The sequence below is a fragment of the Nelumbo nucifera genome, chromosome 1 (genome assembly GCF_055504915.1).
Source record: "Nelumbo nucifera cultivar China Antique chromosome 1, China Antique-T2T, whole genome shotgun sequence".
Lineage (NCBI taxonomy): Eukaryota > Viridiplantae > Streptophyta > Magnoliopsida > Proteales > Nelumbonaceae > Nelumbo > Nelumbo nucifera.
In genome coordinates this window covers 113,996,976-114,018,886 of record NC_142649.1, presented here as the reverse complement: position 1 = coordinate 114,018,886, position 21,911 = coordinate 113,996,976, and the positions used below count along the sequence as shown (strand labels likewise).

At 29.1% G+C, this 21,911-nt stretch overlaps 1 protein-coding gene across 3 annotated transcripts; it reads left to right on the top strand.

Moving 5' to 3' along the window:
* Positions 1-13,330: 13,330 nt before the first annotated feature.
* On the top strand, positions 13,331-14,785 carry LOC104588170 (protein RGF1 INDUCIBLE TRANSCRIPTION FACTOR 1-like). 3 transcript variants are annotated; one of them, XM_010245998.3, is made up of 4 exons: positions 13,338-13,676; positions 13,762-13,836; positions 14,098-14,196; positions 14,300-14,785. In XM_010245998.3, the coding sequence occupies exons 1-4, from the start codon at positions 13,503-13,505 to the stop codon at positions 14,660-14,662; spliced, it is 711 nt and encodes a 236-aa protein (XP_010244300.1). In that variant the 5' UTR covers positions 13,338-13,502; the 3' UTR covers positions 14,663-14,785. The 3 variants fall into 3 exon arrangements, with proteins under 3 accessions (XP_010244301.1, XP_010244300.1, XP_010244299.1); XM_010245997.3 differs by having other exon boundaries at positions 13,365-13,676; positions 14,056-14,196; XM_010245999.3 differs by lacking the exon at positions 13,762-13,836 and having other exon boundaries at positions 13,331-13,676; positions 14,056-14,196.
* Positions 14,786-21,911: the final 7,126 nt, after the last annotated feature.

Below are 21,911 nucleotides of genomic sequence, written 5' to 3'. Positions count from 1 at the left end.
TTAAGGGCATTTTTGTTCTTTAATTTTTTTTTCAATCAATCTTAGTGGTTAAATGCTTTCATAAAGTATATTTAAGTAATTTCGAAAACCATGGGATAATATGTTTAGATTAATATTTTCAAGTATTATTAAATATTTATATAATTTTAGGTTTTAATGAGACTTAGAATAACAATTTGAGAAAAAAATAAAACCAAACGTAAACATTGTCACTAATTGGAGCATGCATTTAATGAAGCCAAATTAGGCCAGCCCAACTTAGATCACAGAAGTTGGGTTACACCAATTAAGTGAAGGCTAAACCCTAAACATTCTAAATAGCTTTAGCCTTTAAGTCAAGTCCGGGTGAAGATTTAGGCAATTTTAACTCAGGTTGGGTTTAAGTTGACTTCAATCAAACCCAACCATTTATCAAATATGAGTACATCTTCAGCCCTCTTTTAATTATTGGTAAATGTGCATGTGTTTTGTACATGACAATTCTAGATAATAACAATAATAATAGTAATAACGTATTCAAAATTTTCTATAAACTTCATATATTTTTTTTATTTTTTGCTTTTACTATTAATTAGTGCAAATTGCAAAATCCAAATCTAATTACACAAACACCCCATCTAAATATGTGATAATCGTATCAAGTTGTAAAGTTTCAAGTATCATTGACAGGCCCATTTGCATGGCTAGACTCTTCTTTTTATAATGTTTTATCTTTTTGGTGTATCTTTTTTGCTTATTTTTCAAAAAATATAAAATTTAAATATAGGAAATTGAATGAGGTGAAATGTAGTAGTTTAATTTACAATTTAAACCTTACAATTAAATAGAGACTAAATTCAAAATTGAGTATTTAGTCAAAAGAAAGTTCCACAATATTATTCATATTTTTAATAGTAGTGTAAATATAGAATTATAGATGTATTCAATTTTTTTTTTGTTTTGCTGCATGTAAAAATAATTCAATTATTCAGATATGTCACACTTTTTGTTTAATATGATAAATATGTGATATTATACATGTGCTCGATTTTTTTGCAAAATTTATGTATTTTTTCACTTTTGTATTTTTATATTTTATTTTTTATTATTTATTTATGACATTAAAGGTTAACACATTTGACCCACAAGTTGAACTATATTGATCTTTGCCAAATAGTAAAATAATTTGATTTTCAGTTAATTCTAAATTATGTAATTCATTTTCATTATCAATAAAAATAATTCTTGTTTATTGCACTTAATTTTTTTAATTTCATTAATAAAAATATCATAAATGTGTCTAATTTTTTATACATTTTTTGTAATTTTTAAATTTATTTATATTTTAAAAATTTTATTACCAAACTATGACTTCATAGGTTGATCAAATTGATTCAGATGGTTTAATTGCTTAGCCACCACATAGATCTAATTAGTAGCATTTGTTAGTGAAAATAACTTAAATATATGATTTGATAAGAGAAAATGAGAGTTAATACCTTAAGTATAAGACTTAATAGAGGGGATTGAATGAAGTGGAATGTAATAATTGAAGTTAAATTTTTAACTCTTACAAATTAGAGATGGACTAAATATACAAATACAGACATTTTAATAGCCATTAAACCTGACATTAAAGCTGTAATAAAATAACTTTTATACCCACTTTTATATATAGTATAGATTATATGGTGCTATTTGGAAAGTTTTTTTTAGGAAAATCTTCCCAAATGGCCAAAAGATGTAATGAGTTTGGGGGGTCTTTTCTTTAAAGATCTAGACCGTTTGGTCAGTATAGATCTACAATGATTTACAAAGCTGTTAAATGAAAGATATTGGGTGCAAAATGACAAGAGGCTTCATTTGAAGCTTCTGGATTTTTTATCATTTTGGCTCCCATGAGCTTTTTAGGGCATAAGTCCTTCTGACCATCTTTTATTGTCAAACAGAGAAAAACTAAATTTTGGTCTTCCCAAGCTTACCACACAAAAAGAATTGCCAAATGCCTCCTATGTTTGTTCATTTTCAAGTATAAAAACTAGATGGATAAAAAGATAGAAAAGAAAATTAAAATATATATATATATATATATATAAGCTGATTAGAAACACCTAGACCACACACAAACTTTCCTCTTTGATAGTGATAACGAGTTGCTAGTATGCTCTTAAGTCTTAACAAAACCTATTCCAAGAGTACACTAACATGACTTGATATGACATATCTTACCATAAAACAGGAACCACCATAAGACTAGGAGCAATTAACCATAAGATCTGTGGTGTCAATGTTTTTGGAAGTGTGTTGGAACGTATTTGTTGGTAGAACGGTTCAATGAGGACAATGATTATGTTACTATACATCCGCATAGTTATAATCAGTGTTTCCAAACCATCATTGATTCAAATGTTCGGATCATTCGGCTTGGGAATACCGTCTAAATAACTGGTTCCCTTTCACCCTTTAACCTGTTTTTTGACATAAACGATTGACTTTGTCAGTGATCACTGATCTAAGTGACTAAGTCGACTCAATTAACCTAAACAGCAGTTTTTGACCATTTTTTTATTTTTAATTACTTTTTTATTTTTTTAAATTGAAACGAATAATTCATTCGAATCAGATGGTTGAACTACTGACTTAAAAACCAATAGTCAAAATAGTTCCAGTCCCAAGTTGTTAGTTATTGGGCCTGTCCCTACATCTCCGTAGGTGAGTTCCTTTTTCCTTTTGTAGACCCCACTGAGTATCATTTTTATCTTTTAGCGTATCGTTTTGTATTTCTCATTGCTAGCAGCCCCCAATTTTAACAGTCGAGCCGGGTTCTAAATTTTATCCAATCCGAGATCTTAAACTTCAAACCCAAACTCAAAACTTTTCGAGTTAGATTTGTATTATATCTAAATTGAGTTTGGATTGACCCGATCTTTTACATTTTTTTCTAAATAATCTTATTTCCTAATATCAAAAGAGAGTTCAGGTCAATTAAATTTTAATCTTAGATGTATTTTAAATTATATTTTTTTTTATGGTAATTGACATGAATAAAACATGCTTTAGAAAGAAATTTGCTTTAAATTTAAATTTGTTGGCATTATATACAAAGAGAGATAGATATAGTACTTGCAGGCTTGCAGCCTCACATCAGGACCATCTCACTTATATATTATCATTTATAAAAAGATGTCCCAATGCACGAATTCAATGTGCTTAGAGGTGGCAACGAGCCGAGCTTTTCACGAGCTGTTTGAGCTCGGCTCGTGAAAAGCTTGGTTCGGCTCAGTTTCAGCCGAGCTCAAGCTCGAGCCCAATTCGGTGACTCGATTAATAAACGAGTCGAGCTCGAGCTTACTAGAGAAGCAACCAATGAGAAGCTATTTATCTATTTTCTCCTTTTTTTTGAATTTTTTATTTTTATAATTCTATGTCATTTTTGAAACAACCAATGAGAAGCACTTTCTCAATAACCTAAATAATCTCTTCTCCTAAAAATTACTCCTAAACTACCTCCCCCATTATCCCCCACTTTCTCCAAGATTATCTCTAATTCCTATTTATCTTCTAAATTATCTCTAATTCCAATTTATCTCCAAAATTATCTCTAATTTAGTAGAGAGTTTCTCTCCTAAATTATCTCTAATTCCTATTTATCCTCTCCCCTACTTTTTATCTATATCTATCTAAAGAAAGTTTGGATTAAAAAAATTAAGAATTATTTAAATATTCTAACAAAATTATAAAATAACTTTAAAATATTTATTAAAAATACAAAAAAAATAATTTTATATTTTTACAAAATATATCACGAAACTATGTAATAAAAATTTAAATTATGTTTTTCTAAATTATCAATTTAAATATTTTTTAAATATTTAATAATATGTAATATATATATATATATATATATATATATATATATATCTACGCCATGTCAACATGTCTCTCCTTCGACAGAAGCTATTTATCTATTTTCTCCTTTTTTTGAATTTCTTATTTTTTTAATTCTATGTCATTTTTGAAACAACCAATGAGAAACACTTTCTCAATAACCTAAATAATCTCTTCTCCTAAAATTACTCCTAAACTACCTCCCCCATTATCCCCCACATTCTTCAAAATTATCTCTAATTCCTATTTATCTCCAAAATTATCTCTAACTCCTATTTATCCTCTCCCTTACTTTTTATCTATATCTATCTAAAGAAAGTTTACATTAAAAAAATTAGGAATTATTTAAATATTCTAACAAAATTATAAAATAACTTTAAAATATTTATTAAAACACAAAAAAAATAATTTTATATTTTTATAAAATATATCACGAAATTATGTAATAACAATTTAAATTATGTTTTTCTAAATTATCAATTTAAATCTTTTTTAAATATTTAATAATATGTAATAGCTTTAAATAAATAAAATTCAAATAACAAAAAATTTTAAATATTTTATAGATTATTTAAATATTTAAGTAACTAAATATTTATTATAACTAGATTTTAAATAGTTAAAATAACGAAATTATGTAATAAATTTAAAAAATTTCTTCAAAGTAGAAAAATAATTATAACATAATAGTTAAATTAATAATAATTTAATATATTACAAATTTAATAATGAAATTATGTAATCATAGTATAAATTATGATTTTATGGATAATTAAATTCAATAAACAATTAATATTTTAAGTATTTAAATAACTAAATATTTTAAATAACAAAATATTTAACATAACTAGATTTTAAATAGTTAAAATAAATAAATTATGTAATAAGTTTAAAAAAATCTATAAAGTAGAAAAATAATTATAACATAACATTGAAATTAAAAATAATTTAATATTTTTACATAATATTGTAAATAATTAATTTCACTTATATCAAGTAATAATTCAAGAAAATAACTTTCAGAAAAAAAATTATATTTATTAATAATAATTTTAAACTCTTAATCTATATTTATTATATAATTATATATACTAAAATTAATATTTATTGTCTTTTGTGATAAATGTATTTTCAATAAGTATGTATAAATTTATTTTGTTTAGTTATTTAATAAAAAATTTTCAATAATAATTGGAGATTAAATTACTATTTTTGAAATTTTTAAATTTAATTTATTCTACTTGTTGTATTTATTGTGTTTATGTTATAAGTTATTGATTAATATTTAGTAGAGATTAAACTATTATTTGAGATTATACTATTTATTGACTAAGTTAATATATTTTTAGTACTTATTGTAGTTTTCATTATATATATACATATATATATATATATATGTATATTCAATAATTGTGTATTTTTGCTATAAATTTTCAATAATTGTTGGAGATTAAATTATTGTTATTTATTAGAGATAAGACTATTAATTTAGCTAAAATTATGAGTGTTCATGAGTTGGTTCAGTGCGGTCGTAGCCTCGTAGGCTATTTGGTCAACCTATTTAACCTGCTCAGGTTAGGGAGTTGGTTAGTTGAAACCGACTAACCTTTTGTGAAAACCGATACACTCAAGTTGTATTGGTTTGGGTTGATTTTTTGGTTTGGCCCGTCTGTTCAAAAGATTTAAACTTAAAAATTTTATTTAATTTTAAAAATTACAGTATAATTATTAAATAATAAATTTAAAAATTAGATTTATGATATAAAACATTTTAGACTAAGAAATATGGGAAAATTCCCACTTTTTCATATTAAAAATTATATTTAAAATATAAAATATTAATATATATCCATGGTTAGGTTGTTCGATTTTGGTCAATTTACAAATGGCTAAAGTGGAACTGATCCAACTTGGTTGAATTGGGAAATTTTTTAACCAAAGCCAACCTAAAATAATAGAAAATCGACCAACTCGGGTCGAGTTAATTGGGTTGGTTGGTTTCATTAGTTTGATAAATAAACCTAACTGAAATTAATTATTGTTATTTTTTTTATTATAAAAAATTTATTAAAAGTAGTATATAAAATATGAATAATTATTAATTATTTAAAAAGTTAAAAATATAAAACAATTGTATACTCTTATGTGTTTCTATTAGGGTCATTTATTAGAACACACTTTTAGGGATGACAATTTCCCCATCCCCGACAGGGACCTAACTTCCCTAACCCAATGGGGTTGGGGATGGGGATTGTTTTGGCAGGGCGGGGAAAAGGACAAGGATTAATAGGAATCCCCGGTCGAAGTCGGGGTCAGGGATGAGGGTTGAGGTCCGACTAAATGGAAATTTATTTATTAAATCTTTCAATTAACAATAATAGAAATTTACCATGTGGTTGATACTCAATATATCATTTTGATAATTTCTATCATCAAATTGAATATTGGGTTGACGGGGATAATATTTTCAAAACTAGATCAAACCAGATGGTTAAACCAAAAAAATTGGGAACCGGACACCGTTTCACCTCAAAACCGCTTTTTTTCCAAAACTGTTTATTTGGTTAGTGAACTACTGACTTGGGCGGTCGAACCGTCAAACTAGATATCAGTTTTTGTCCTTTTTTTGTTTTTCTAATTTTTTTGTCAAAGCGGGTCATCCGTTCGGACCGAACAGTCGAACCGTTTGACCCCAGAACAGTTCCCTATCCGGTTCAATTTTAAAAACCTTGGACAAGGAGCGGGTGCCATGCCTTGAGCTTGGCTTGGTGTGCAGCATGGCCTGGCCCAAGGCCCAGCCCAACCCACGGCACGATAAGGGCCCGTGCGGGCTCGGGCCGTGGGTTGTGCCAAATCGACCCCCCAAATTATCTTAGAGGAGGGAGGCATGGCCCGAGACATCTCATGGGCCAGCATGGCACAACTCGCACTTTGTGCGGGCCACATGTGGGTCGTGTCGTGCCAACCCAGCACAACCCAATTTACACCTCAACTTGAACCCACCCAATACTGGGGACAGGGTAAGAAAATTCAAGGATTCTCCATCCTTGATGAGAAGTGGGGTGCCTTGCCCCTGAACTCGCCCGACATTGAGGAGTGGTTACCTTGCCCTGAACCCGCGTGACATTGGGGACGGGGCGGGGATGGGGTAAAGTGTCATGACTATGGAGCAGGGAAAAGGGATGGGGTGCCTTGCTCTGAACCCACCCCGTTGTCATTCCTATATAATTGTTAATTATTGGTGGAATTAATAAAATGTTAGCTTTATAATTATTTTTATTTATTTAAAGTTAATCAAAATTTTATTTAAAAATAATAAAAATAATAAAAGTTATTAAAATTACTACAAATTATTAATAAAACTAAATTTATTAAAAAATATTTGTTCATATTCAATTAACAATAGTTATTTTTTATAAAACAACATTAAATGAAAAATAAAATTATTAAATCTTTCAGATTTTCCCGTGCATCGCACGGGTCCTTGCTAGTACCTTATATAAAAGCGAGAGTTTTAGCTCTCTGTTGAAGCATCTTTTTCGTCCATGGTGTATTTTGTTTTTCCAAATTAGTCTCCATTAATTTCATTTTTTTCTCTTTGTCCTCCTTTATTTAGTCTTTTTTACTCTTAGGGGTGTTCCTTTTCTGGATTTTGAGAGGGGGAAAGTTGGTTAATGGGATTTTGATTCCCATTGACCAAGAATCTCATGTTCTTTTTTCAGATTTATGTAGGGACCATGAAAAGTTTATTTGTACCCATCTCTTAGATGAATAAATAATTTTTTCAGTTGGGGGAAATTTGTCAACACTTGAATGGACAAAAATGCCCATTTTAATGATAGATTTTTATGGCTAAAATGATCATTACCTTATTTACATGGGAAATAAAAGAGCATGGGTAATTGCATTTCAGCAATTTTGACCCCAACCCACCCATACCCACCCATTCTAACGGCAGGTCAAGATGAGTCACACGACCCATTGGTAAGGGGAAAAGGGTTAGGGTGGGGTTGGGTGGAATGTTACCCATTGACCCTCCATTTATTCTTCGCTCGTTTTTTTTTCTACATCGACATTTCTTCTTCTCCTCTGTTTCAGCCAGGGTTTTTTTATTTTCTCCTCTGTTTAGGGTTGCTAAACTTCAAAACAACCAATAATTTTCATTGTCGTTGTTCTCGCCGTCGTCGTTTAGGGCTCTCTCAAGTCGCTCGTTGCTTCCCTTCTCATTGTCGTTGTTTAGGGCTCTCTCAAGTCGTTGCCACAATTTTTGTTGTCACTCTCGCTGCCGCCATTTAGGGTTCTCTCAAGTCACTGCCACGATTAAGGTTTCAGAGCTAGCTGTTACAGAGCTTCACCCTAAGCTTTGAATCAATGACTAAAGATTGAAGAGAGGAGATGATGCTTGCGGCTGAACATAGCAGACGATACTAATGATTGAACGGAGGAGAAACAAGGGCAAACAATCAGGAATAGATGACGCTGGCGAGTGAGACGAAACCAGCTAATCCGAGAAGCACCACCGTAGCCAAATGTTTTGAGGTTTTTTATCATTTTTTTATATTTTATACAATTATTTTTTATTTTTTGCAATTTTTCTGTTATTCTAATTCTAATCTTGGGCTAAAACATATATTTTTTGAAAAACAATTATTGTTTTTTATCATTTTATGTGTTTTATGTATTTTCTATTTTTACCTAAGGTATATAATTTCTATAAATTTTGGTTATCATTTTTTTGCACATTTTTCCTATGATTATTGTTTTTAGTTGAAATATATAAAATTTTGAGTTTTTATTATTTTATTTGTTATTCTGAATTTTTTGATTTTTTTTCTCAAAAACATATTTTTTGAATTTTTTATCATTCATATTTTATAGTAATTTGTATAAATTTGTGCATTTTTTACAATTTTTGGCATTTTACTACAAATTTTTTGTATGTTTTTTGTGTTTCATACAATTTTTATACTTTAATGCAAATTTTGGCATGTTATTTAATTTTTTATATTTTTACAATTTCTCTTTTATATTTTTATTCATTTTTTATTTTCTAAGTTTTTTTCTACACATGAAATATAATTTTTTTACCACTTATTGTGTTTTTTTATGCATTTATATTCATTTAAAAATTGATTATTTATGTTTTTTTTATTTTTGTAGTTTAAATATATAGCCATATGCTTTTATACAATTGGAATCGAGAAAAAGGTAAAAAAAATAAGGGTCTAATTTGAATAATTGAATTAGAGGGTTAAATGGGTGGGTTAGGGTGGGCTAGGGTCAAAGTGGGTTGTGACCCCTCTTTGACCCACGGACATGGGTGGCAAATGGGTTAGTGTGTCAATATGGGTGAGTTGGTACTCGACCCACACCCAACCCAACCCATCCATTTGCCACCCCTAAATGTACTTACCCAAGTAAGTTTTTCCTAGGAAACACTTACTCGGATAAGTATATTTACTTAGGTAACTTATCGAAAAGCGAACGGGACCTTAGTACTATCTAATTGAACAACGAGAATCCAAAGAAACCCACCTACCCTCTCTCTCTCTCTCTCTTTCATTTTCTAACACAAATTTTAGTTCGTGATCTTTGGGGAACTAAGGGACCGTTATTGCTTTTGTGCTTTCATTCTTCTAACTAGTGGGGACCCGTGTGATGAACGGGATTTATTAAGCGAAAACTAAATAATAGAAATGGTCATTTACTAAAATACCCCTTATAGTTTTATCGATTTACTAAAATCTACCCTATAGTTAAAATTTTACTATAGCACCACTTATAATTTGCAATAGATTTAATCAATCTTCCGACAGTGGAAAATAACAGTGTTGACCCTAATGTTCATTTAAATAAATTTAATCAAAAGAAATAAAAATAAAAATATCATTTTTACCCTTTATAAGACACGGGCAACCACTTTATTGGCTATATTTGGTTAATTTTGTTTTCTGTACAAAAAAAATGTTAAGGGTATTTTTGGAATAACAAATCATGGGCCTAATGGCAAAACAAACACTCCTTAGTGAAAGGTTGATTAAGTAAATAAATTGTAAAATATATAGAATGTTTTAATAAAAGGAAAACTATAAGGTAGGTTAACTATAAGATGTGTTCTAGTAAATGACCCTAATAGAATCACATAAGAGTATACAATTGTTTTATATTTTCAACTTTTTAAATAATTAATAATTACTCATATTTTATATACTACTTTTTTTATAATACAAAAATAACAATAATTAATTTTAGTTAGGTTTATTCATCAAACTGATGAAACTGACCAACCCGATCAATTCGACCCGAGTTGGTCAATTTTCTAGTATTTTAGGTCGGCTTTGGTTCAAAAATTTTCCAATTCGACCAAGTTGGATCAATTTCACTTTGGCCATTTGTAAACCAACCAAAATTGAATGACTTAACCATATATATATATATATATATATATATATATATATATATATATATATATATATATATATATTTTATATTTTTAATATGGAAAAGTGGAAAGTTTCCCATATTTCTTAGTCTAAAATGTTTTATATCATAAATCTAATTTTTAAATTTATTTTTTAATAATTGCACTATTTTTTAAAATTTTATTTAATTTTTCAATTTAAATCTTTTGAACCGATTGACCAAACCAAAAAAATCGACCAAAACCGATACAACTTGAGTGGGTCGATTTTCACAAAAGGTCAGTCGGTTTCAACTGACCAATTCCCCAACCTGACCAAGTCAATTTGGTTGGATAAATAGCCTATCACCAAACTGAAACAACTCATGAACACTCATAATTTCAACTAAATTAATAGTTCCATCTCTGATAAGTAACAATAGTTTAATCTCCAATAATTATTGAAAATTTATAGCAAAAATACACAATTATTGATAATATATTGATAAAAGAAAAGAATACAATAAGTACTAAAAATATATTAACTTAGTCAATAAATAGTATAATCTAAAATAATAGTTTAATCTCTAATTTCACTAACAGTAGTTAAATCTCCAATAATTATTGAAAGTTTTCTATTAAATAACAAAACAAAATAAATTTATACATAATCATTGCAAATACATTTATCAAAAAACAATAAATAATTACTGAAATACAATAAATATTAATTTTAGTATATATAATTATATAATAAATAAGAATTAAGAGTTTAAAATTACTAATAATTTTTTTTGAAAGTTATTTTCTCGAATTATTACTTGATATAAGTGAAATTAGTTATTTACAACATTATGTAAAAATATTAAATTATTATCGATTTCAATATTATGTTATAGTTTTTCTACTTTTCAAAAAATTTTAAATTTATTACATAATTTCTTTATCTTAACTATTTAAAATCTAGTTATATTAAATATTTTATTATTTAAAATAACCAATTATTCAAATACTTAAATAATATGTAAAATATTTAAATTTTAAAATATTAGTTATTTATGGAATTTAAGTATCCATAAAATCATAATTTATACTATTATTACATAATTTCATTATTAATTTTGTAATATATTAAATTATTATTAATTTCAATATTATGTTATAATTATTTTTTTGCTATAAAGAAAATTTTTATATTTATTACATATTTTTGTTATTTTAACTATTTAAAATCTAGTTATGATTAATATCTAGCTATTCAGATATTTAAATCATCTATAAAATATTTAAAGTTTTTTGTTATTTGAATTTTATTTATTTAAAGCTATTACATATTATTAAATATTTGAAAAACATTTAAATTGATGATCCACAAAAACATAATTTAAATTGTTAGTACATAATTTCATGATATATTTTGTAAAAATATAAAATTATTTATTAGATAATTTTGTTATTTTAACTATTTAAAATATAGTTATGATAAATATTTAGTTATTTAAATATTTATATATTCTATAAATATTTAATTTTTTTGTTATTTGAATTTTATTTATTTAAAGCTATTACATATTATTAAATATTTGAAAAGCATTTAAATTGATAATCCAAAAAAACATAATTTAAATTGTTAGTACATAATTTTGTGATATATTTTGTAAAAATATAAAATTATTTTTTGTGTTTTTAATAAACATTTTAAAGTAGTATATAATTTTGTTAGAATATTTAAATAATTCTTAATTTTTTTAATCCAAACTTTCTTTAGATAAATATAGATAAAAAGTAGGGGAGAGTATAAATAGGAATTAGAGATAATTTAGGAGAGAAAATCTCTACTAAATTAGAGATAATTGTGAAGATAAATAGGAATTAGAGATAATTTTGGAGAAAGTGGGGGAGGTAGTTTAGGATAAATTTTAGGAGAAGAGATTATTTAGGTTATTGGGAAAGTGCATCCCATTTGGTTGTTTCAAAAATGACATGGAATAAAAAAACAAAAAAGGAGAAAAAAGGAGAAAATGTCTTAACCATTTTGTTTTATATATAGATAGATAAATGCTCTAAAATTTCAAATACAAGGCTTGCTAGCTTCTCTTTCTTGCAAAACAAGATGATTCTTGGATTTCATAAGGCTCTTTGGCTGTGCCTCTTGATTGTGAATGGATCTGGCAATGTCTTAGGCTCAAGCCAGTAGACACTTACAAGATAAAATTATAAACTTTTTTTTTTCAAATTTTAATATTCGAGATCATAGCTTTCTCATGAAATCCCATGTATAATTATTGCATTTAAAAAAAGAAAAGAAAAAAGGCCAATTAAGAGTCATTGCCTTGTGTGTTGTATTTGTCTAATGTATTCATTTATTTAGATATAAGGCAACATTCATGAAATGATTATAAACAAGCTTATGTTCCAGACAGCCAAACAAAACGGTTTGGTTTCTATGGTAAAACAATTTGACTTTTTTCTTGGTTTTATTTAAAGAATTATCTTTCATAATTATAGAAATTTTCACATTAAATACACGTGCGTGCTGCCCTTCTGTTAGTATAGATAAATGTTTATTATACAAATAAGAAGTTAAATTAAATTAATACTTTTCGACCTAACCATAACCCGAACTTCAACCCGACCCAAACTTTTGAATTCGGTTCGAGCTAACCCGGCCGGCCAAGCAGCAAGCTCCAAAACTCCCACCCTGTACCTGTAGGCTGTAAGTTGTTTCACCTTAATCCATAATACGCATACGCTACTACCAAAAAAGTATTCCGTAATACACTGCACACAGTATTGGTGATGCTGATCTAACGTTTTTGACAGCTCAAAGATCCTTGGTCTCGTCTTTCGAGAAAATCGACCTCGATGCTAATGTTGGACTTCAGCGTCAGCATTCTCGATCTCTTGATTAACGGTTATTATTGTTGGATTAATGTAATACTTATTGTCTTTAATCCTCCGATGGTACATCTCACAGAACCACCAAAAGGTTCATTCATCTCCCTCGATTCCAATCTGACGGTTAATTTGACGTTTGCATGTAAGTCCTATTGAAGGACGCACTCCTTGGGGTTCAGATGCGGATGTCGCGACCGCAGCAGACAAAAGGACAAACGAGTTGCCGAAAAAACCAGGGAAACTGAATTCCAAAATAAATTAAACCGAATCAGATTCTCTCTATCTCTCTCCACAATTATCTCTCTTGAGATTGCACAGTGCAGCAGAATCTGCAGACATGAAGCAACAGAACCCTTCATGGATATTTTCTCTCTTATCTGAAAAGTTCTTCGATCCATGTGTTGTTCATGAGAATGCCAAGAAGAACGAGAAGAACACATTTTGCTTGGATTGCTGTATCACCATCTGTCCTCATTGTCTCAACCTTCACAACTCCCATCGCTTGCTTCAGGTGCCAATGCCTCCACTCTTTTAGTACTCGATATGTCTCTGCGATTTTTCTTTTAATTTCTGAACTGAATTGATGGTTTGGTTAGGTCCGTCGGTATGTATATCACGACGTCATCAGGCTTGACGATATGGAAAAACTGTTTGATTGCGGTTTTGTGCAGGTAAAAGCTCTGGCCTCGACTCTGTGCTTTCTGGTTTCATTATAGAAATGACGATGATTCAAATAAAGTAGGATTTGCGTTGAGGGAAATTTCGGGTTTTCGAGATTTACTTTTACAACACTACGAACTTTCTCTATGTGGAAACCCGTTCAATTATCTTTGGAATTTTTCTGGGTATTGAGAAAGGTTTTGATTTTTAGTAGTTGTTTTTTGCTGCAGTCTTATAGCACCAATAATGCGAAAGTGGTTTTCCTGAACCAGAGACCTCAAACGCGCACTTTCAAAGGCTCCGGTAGCTTCTGCAACAGCTGCGACAGAAACCTTCAAGAACCTTTCCAGTTCTGCTCTCTAGCTTGCAAGGTATTAAACTAAACAAAGCGTAACACAAAACAACACAAGACAGCTGTTTTAGAAAACCGCTAGTTGTTTTCCGGCTCCGGCATGTTGTCTCCTTCCATTTCAGGTTCGGTATCTCGTGGACTGCGATGGATTCGACTGCGAGTACTTACCGTTGTCGAACTTCGTATACGCGCATATCGAGAGAGTGAAGGAGCTCGAGGACGGAGACGGACAGGTGACGCCGAGTTCAGTTTTGGACGGTGACGATGAGATGATGGTTTCTTACCGTAAATCTCCCGGTTCCATCTGCACAAACAGCGATATTGGGTGTTTAACGGTCGGGTGTACTGCCAGAACGGAAAAGGTGACGAGGAAGAAGAGATCGACGAAGTTCGCGGCCGAAAGCTCCTGTTATTACCGAAATACCCCACTCATTTCTTCTTCATCCAAACGGAAAGGAATTCCATTTCGTAGCCCTCTCTATTAGATAGGGGTTGAATTTTGTCTCGAAGTTTCTGTTTAATACTGCCAAGACAAAAAGAAACTGTGACAGAGAAACTGCATGCAAGACCAAATCCAATTAATGTTTTGAGTGGGAAATTAAAGTTAATTGTTTCTGTGCCTTATAAACAGCTAAGCTCTGTTTATTTTTCCTGAATCGAGTGGACAGGGATTCAGGGAAGGGGTGAAAACTGACGGAAAGTCTTACTCCATGGTTGAATGAATTCTACAGGTGGGCCGGAAAGGAGATGTTCAACGGATTTCAATTCTTGGTACTTGATTGACCCCTCGTCCTCGTGCGTAGGAGTGCAACTCAGGCCAGTTGGGTCGGGTTGAAGGTCAACCAGCTCAGTCCTAAAGATGCACATCTCGGGTCGGGCTTGGCGTAATCCGAGGTTGAGTTCAAGTTTATTAATCCTGGCCCAACGCGAGCTTTAACTCAACACAATTCGAGCTGGGTTTGGGTCAGGCTGGGGCGGTCTGGGTTAGTTGGGCTTGGGCGGATTTATCAGGTTTGAAATAAAATATTATTCATCTTTTACTGGGTTTTATTAGATTTTATGGCCCAATTTAATTGTAAAACTGATTAAAAATATGTATAAATTTCATTTACAAATACATATACATACATTATACAAACAAACATATAAATATAATTAGAAAAATAATATTTTTATATAATATACATATGTATGTATTTCTAGGATGAATTAAGGTTGGATCAAACTTGGGTCAGGCTTGGGCTACTGGAGGCGTCAACCCAAGCCCATTCAAGCCCAAATTTTCTTACCCAGCCCATTCAAATCGTGCATAGGTTGGATAGGCAGGGTTTGAATTGGACCTGCCCAAATTGCACCCTTACTCTTACAACATTTGTCAACAACACATTTTCATCCGCCATGGTCCATGGTTGGTCCACTAGCTTATTCAGCGATCGCAAGAAATTGTGTGAGATGCAGGCTTTTAGGTGTACAAACGGATGTATCGGATTCGAATCAAGGTATATTCAAATCTGATTCGACACTGTTTGTGTCAGATCTGATGTAATCCAAAGATCCGATCGGATTTGATAAGACTCGGTTTGAATTCGAATCCTATTGGTAATTCATATCTTCGGATCTGATCTGGTCCAACTTATTTTCTTTAAAAATTAATAAATTATTAAAATAAAAATAAAATATACTAATTTAAATAAAATAAAAACAAAAAAATACAAATATTTTTTAATTTTCATCATATATATACATTTTTATACAAAATTAATTAATATAACAAATTATAAAAATATAATATAAAATATATTTATAAATAAATAAATAATATACATATTATATATTTATATTTATAAATATATAATATATATCAGATTGAATCAACTCATATCAAATAAGGGTAATTCGAATCCAATCCAATTTCTGATCGAAACCCATTATCCGATCCAATCTGAAGGGGTGATTCAAATTTGATCAAATAAAATCGGATCTCTAATAGAATTGGATCATGATCCGATCCATTTGCTTCCCTACAAGCTTCTCATCAACCAATTCATTAGTTAATGAATTTCCTGGGCGGTCCGTTATAAATGCAAGCGAGTTTAAATCTTGACCTTGGGAGGTAAAGGCACCCAGAAAAAACAAATGTGGGAAGCATAGGATGGATTTGGGACAATCCGTCTAGAAAACATTATCCACGTTTCCCACAGGTTACTTTAAAATTCTAACATTTTGGCCTCATTTGCGTCTCAGCAAAGCCATCTATTAGGGTAAATACACCTATTCCGAAAATCCGTCTAGAATCATAATTGGATTCCGATTATTGCTATATTGTTTATTGGGAGTTGGAATTGAAATTAACTGAATTTTTTAATTTTGTATTAGTTTATTATTATTTCATTAATATTTTTATGATGATGATGATTATTATTATTATTATTATTATTATTATTATTATTATTATTATTATTATTATTATTATTATTATTATTATTATTATTATTATTATTATTATTATTATTATTATTATTATTATTATTATTATTATTATTATTACAAGGTAGAGGTTAACTCTACCTAAACCGACCCGATGAACTAGCGTTAGAATCAAATTTGCCTTGAAATAAACCTCAAAATATTTTTAAGGATGTAATGATTTGAATCCAAGCACTCATGGTTGTAAAAGACATGGTCTCATTTTACTATTGAATTACTTAAGTGATTTGATCATTTGTTTTCGTTATAATATTTGAATATGTATAATAAATAATGTAAAAGGTAATATTTACAAAATTTAAATTATAATGATAAATTTTGAACCATATGTCATTATATTATAATAATCTACATATTAAATTACTTAATTTAATCAATAAAGATAATATAAGTTTTAAATTATATATTATCAAGTAAAGTTTTTAAAAGACTTGTCTTTTTTTTAAGGAAGAGAGCAAAGAAATAACAAGTTCCACAGGTAGACCCTAGAATCAACCCCAAAACCACCAAAGTCAAAACCAACACTGAAATCGACCTTCACAATATAGGTTTTGGTTCCAAAAACTTGAAACCTCTTGACTTGGCTTCTCAATCAGTGCCTTTGCAAGCAGGAGAAGATTCATATTTGTTAGTGCATTTGGAGACTAAGCAGCCAGCGACCTTGCCCAAGGCTCATAGCTCAATCAAAAAAATTATAGTTTGTGATAGCTTTCACCACGTTTGTTTTGCCTCTCTTTGGATAGATGGAAGTTATATTACAGAGCAGTATGCATGACAGTATTGGAAGGCTTACGTTTAGCTATATGATATCAATACTGCTTATAAAAGTACGAATGAGGAGGTATTGGCTTATAGAATTTTTCTTTACTAAAATACCCCTCGTCTTGAATTTAGTTCATCTCCACTGAAAGGGCAGAAAATGTAATTAAAAGAATATCATTTAGTACATTCAATTACTCCTTGTTTAGTATCACATTTAAGTCATTAAATAAATTACATTCTCTTTCATTGAATCCAACCTTTATACTTTTGTTTATCATCATTAAATTCCACGGATAAATCCACACATAATAATTATTAATAGAATGAAATTTTATATTTTTAAAATAAACAAATAAATAAAATCATATTTTTCATATAAGTCGTGGGTAAGTACTTCAACCATTTGGGTCAAATGGATAATTTCATGATGTCATAAATAAATAATACAAATTTAGAAATATAAAAAATACTTGTATTTATCATTATTAAATTCCACTAATAAATCCATACACAATAATTATTAATAGAATAAAATTTTATATTTTTAAAATAAACCTAGAAATGAAATCATATTTTCCATCTAGGTCGTGGGTAAGTACTTCAACCCTTTGGGTCAAATGGATAATTTCATGATGTCATAAATAAATAATACAAATTTAGAAATATAAAAAATACAAAAATATAGGAAAAAAATGAAAGTTTTAAAAAAATGGGCACATTTCTATTATTATATATTTTTCATATTAAAAAATAAGTATAATAAAATATATATGATTTTATTACTACCGATGGATATCAAATATACAACTTAATACCAATGGGAAATTAAACCAACTTCCTATCTATTGTTATATATTCACCATATTAAATAAAATAAATGTGAAAATAAGAATTACTTTTATTGATGACGAAATGAAATACATGATTTAAAATTAACCAAAAAAGGCAAAATGGTTTTTCCATACAAGTGGTGGGTTAGTGGTTAAACTATCCATGTCAAATGGATCAATACATGATGTTATTATTAAATAATAAAATACATAAAATTCTAAAAAATGTACAAATTTGTCAATAATTTTGGATACATTCTATAATATTATATATTCATCATATAAAAAGTGTGATTAATGAGAATTATTTTCATTAGTGATAGAAATGAGATAAAAATTATGACAAAAAATAAAGAGCATTAATGTCTAACACATGACCCGACTAACCATGTCAAATGGTTCAATAATTTAATTAGCTAGGTTATCGTAGGCAAGTGGTTTGGTAGGGATGCAAAGAGATTATATCATATTTGAATCAAGGTATATTCAAATATGATATGATCCAAAGATCCAACTAGATCTCATAAATATTGATTAGAATCTGAATCTTAATCGTTCAAGATGTTGGATATATGAATTTGATATGATCTTATTTAATTTTTTTTTAAATAATAAATAATTAGAAGAAAAGTTTACAAAACTGCAATATAAATAACATATATATATATATATATAATTGATTTGACCACAACATTAAAAACCAATGTTCAAACAATATATTGGAATTGCATTTCCTCTTGGTAAATAAGTAATTTTTATTATCTCATAAATTAAATAATAAAAAATAAAAAATAGATTTTTTTATAAATTTTATAAAAAATTCGAACATACAATAATATTATATATTCTTCATATTAAATAAAAATATGTTTGAAAAAATAAGAATTATTGTTAGTAAAGATAGAAATGACTAAAATATAAAGAAAAATAGTGAATTAATGTCTTAATCATAGTCAATTTTCCTAGTTAAATAGGTTAACAGTTTAACTAGTAAGGTCATTTGGTTGTTGATTATCATCATCATCATCATCATTTAATACTACCATGTGCGAAAATAAGAATTACTTTTATTGATACTAAAAATGTAATACATGATTTAAAATAAATCAAAAAAGAAAAAAATGGTTTTTTCATCCAAGTGGTTGGTTAGTGGTTCAACTATCCATGCCAAATGGATCAACACATGATGTTATTATTAAATAATAAAATACATAAAATTCTAGAAAATGTTGAAATTTGTAGATAATTTTGGGTATATTCTATAATATTATATATATCCTATAAAAAAAGTGTGAGTAATGAGAATTATTTTCATTAATGATAGAAATGGGACAAAAATTATGATAAAAAATAAAGAGCATTAATGTCTAAAACATGATCCCACTAACCATGTCAAATGGTTCAATGATTTAATTAGCTAGGTCATTGTAGGCAAGTGGTTTGGAGGGATTAAATTCGATTCGATCCGAAGATCTTATCGAATTTCATAAATATTGATTCAAATCTGAATCTGATCAAGATGTTGGATATCCGAATATGATACGATCCGATTTAATTAAAAAATCATAAATTATTAAAAAAGAAAAGAAAATATAATAGTTGAAATAAAGATAAACAAAAAATATATGTGTTTTTCAACTATTTTCATCATATAAGAAGTTTACAGAAATACACACACACACACACACACATATATATAATATGTATATATGTATATGTATATATAATTGATTTGACCACAATATTAAAAAGCAATATTCAAACAATATATTGGATTTGCATTTCCTCTTGGTAAATAAGTAATTTTTATTATCTCATAAATTAAATAACAAAAAATAAAAATTAGAATTTTTTATAAAAAATTTTGAATATGCATTAATATTATATATTCTTCATATTAAACAAAAATGTATTTGAAAAATAAGAATTATTGTTAGTAAAGATATAAATGGCTAAAATACAAAGAAAAAAAAATGAAATAATGTCTTAATCATAGTCCATTTTCCTAGTTAAATAAGTCAATGATTCAACCAATAAGGTCATTTGGTTGTTGACTATTATCATCATCATCATTTGATATTGCCACATACAACACACGTGCACTTTTACTAGTATTTATTAATGTGACTAGATTTTGACTCTCTTGCAATTGTTGTAAGCTGGTGAAAGCGTTAAATTGTGCAATTGAGTCATGCTCAATTAACCTTTGGTTTATTGAAATTATATTTTGGATGAGTTTAAGGTAGTGTTTGAGAACACTTAAAAGAAGTACTTCTTTTAAGACATGGGACCACACATTAAGTGGTTTTAAAGTACTTATGAGTATTTTGTAAAAAAGTGGGGAAGTACTTTTTTTTAAAGAAGTACTTCTTTGAAAAAGTGACTTCAAGTTGGTTCTTTTTTATCTCCAAAAAAATATGATGAACCAGTCCCTAATAAATTTTTATAATGCCTAAAATACCCTCGTGCCTAAAAAGCACTATTCATCATCTTCTTCCCCTCGACATCAACATAGTGTTTACTTTCATTCTTCCTCTCTCATTCTCTCTTACCCATTATGATCATCCCCCTCTCTTCCCTAACGAGATAAAAGGAGATTTTCACCCCTATTCATCGTCTTCTTGATGAGAATAGGGGAGTCGCAGCAATGACAACCTCCCCCCTCTGATTTATTCTTCCAGTAGTGAATAGGGGAGTTGCAGAGAAAGTTTTACTACCTGTTGGGAAGATTGTCGATGAAAGTAAGGAGCATCTTAAGCTTGCTCCCTAATTCCCTCAATACACCCTACCTCAATCTTCCTATTGACGTCAAACATCCCTCCTCTAATTCCCTCAATACACCAACCACTCGGTTGCACTTCCACCAACTCTTCACTCATCTACCAACCAATATAGCAGCAATCGTACACGCCACTACCACACAACTCACAGCCAAACCAAAACCCGCCTTCCCCATCTCCACCTCTCGCTCTCTCCTTGCTTCAAACCAGTCGAGTCATCGAAACAATATAGCCAACAAAACCACCCTTCACTCCACTCCCCCTCTTATATCTCCTTCACTTCAACTGGTATCAACGGATTGCTTTTTCTGGCGGCAAACCCGAAGAACCTTCACCGAAAATCTGTGAGGACGTACTGTTCGACTAGATGCCTAAGAGAATTGCTATTGTAGAGATAAACAGATGGCGAGAAAGAAGAGAGGGAGGAAGGGAAAAAGTTCTTTGTTTCCTTTTAATTATAATTATAATTATTTATAATTCTTATTTTTATTATTTTATTATTATTATGATAGTTATTTATTATTATTAATTGGATCCACATGGCAATTCACGTGGGATCCACGTGGGCTCTCAACTGAAATGTATAGTATAACATGTGAAAAGCATTGTATATATGTATGAGTGAAGTGAGGGCTAAAATTGTCATGTCAATATAAGCACTTATGGGGAAAGTAGCTTACCAAATATTCCTACCCCAATAAATGCTTAGAAACATAGTGATTTGAAAAGTGGGTTACCAAACAGCCTTAAATAATTGTTAAAATAAATATTTCTAAGAAGTACTTATAAAACACACAAGTACTTAATCATCAAATAGGGCCTAAGTTCTTTGAAGTATTAGGCGCAGCGTTTGGTTTATTAAAATGATATTTTGG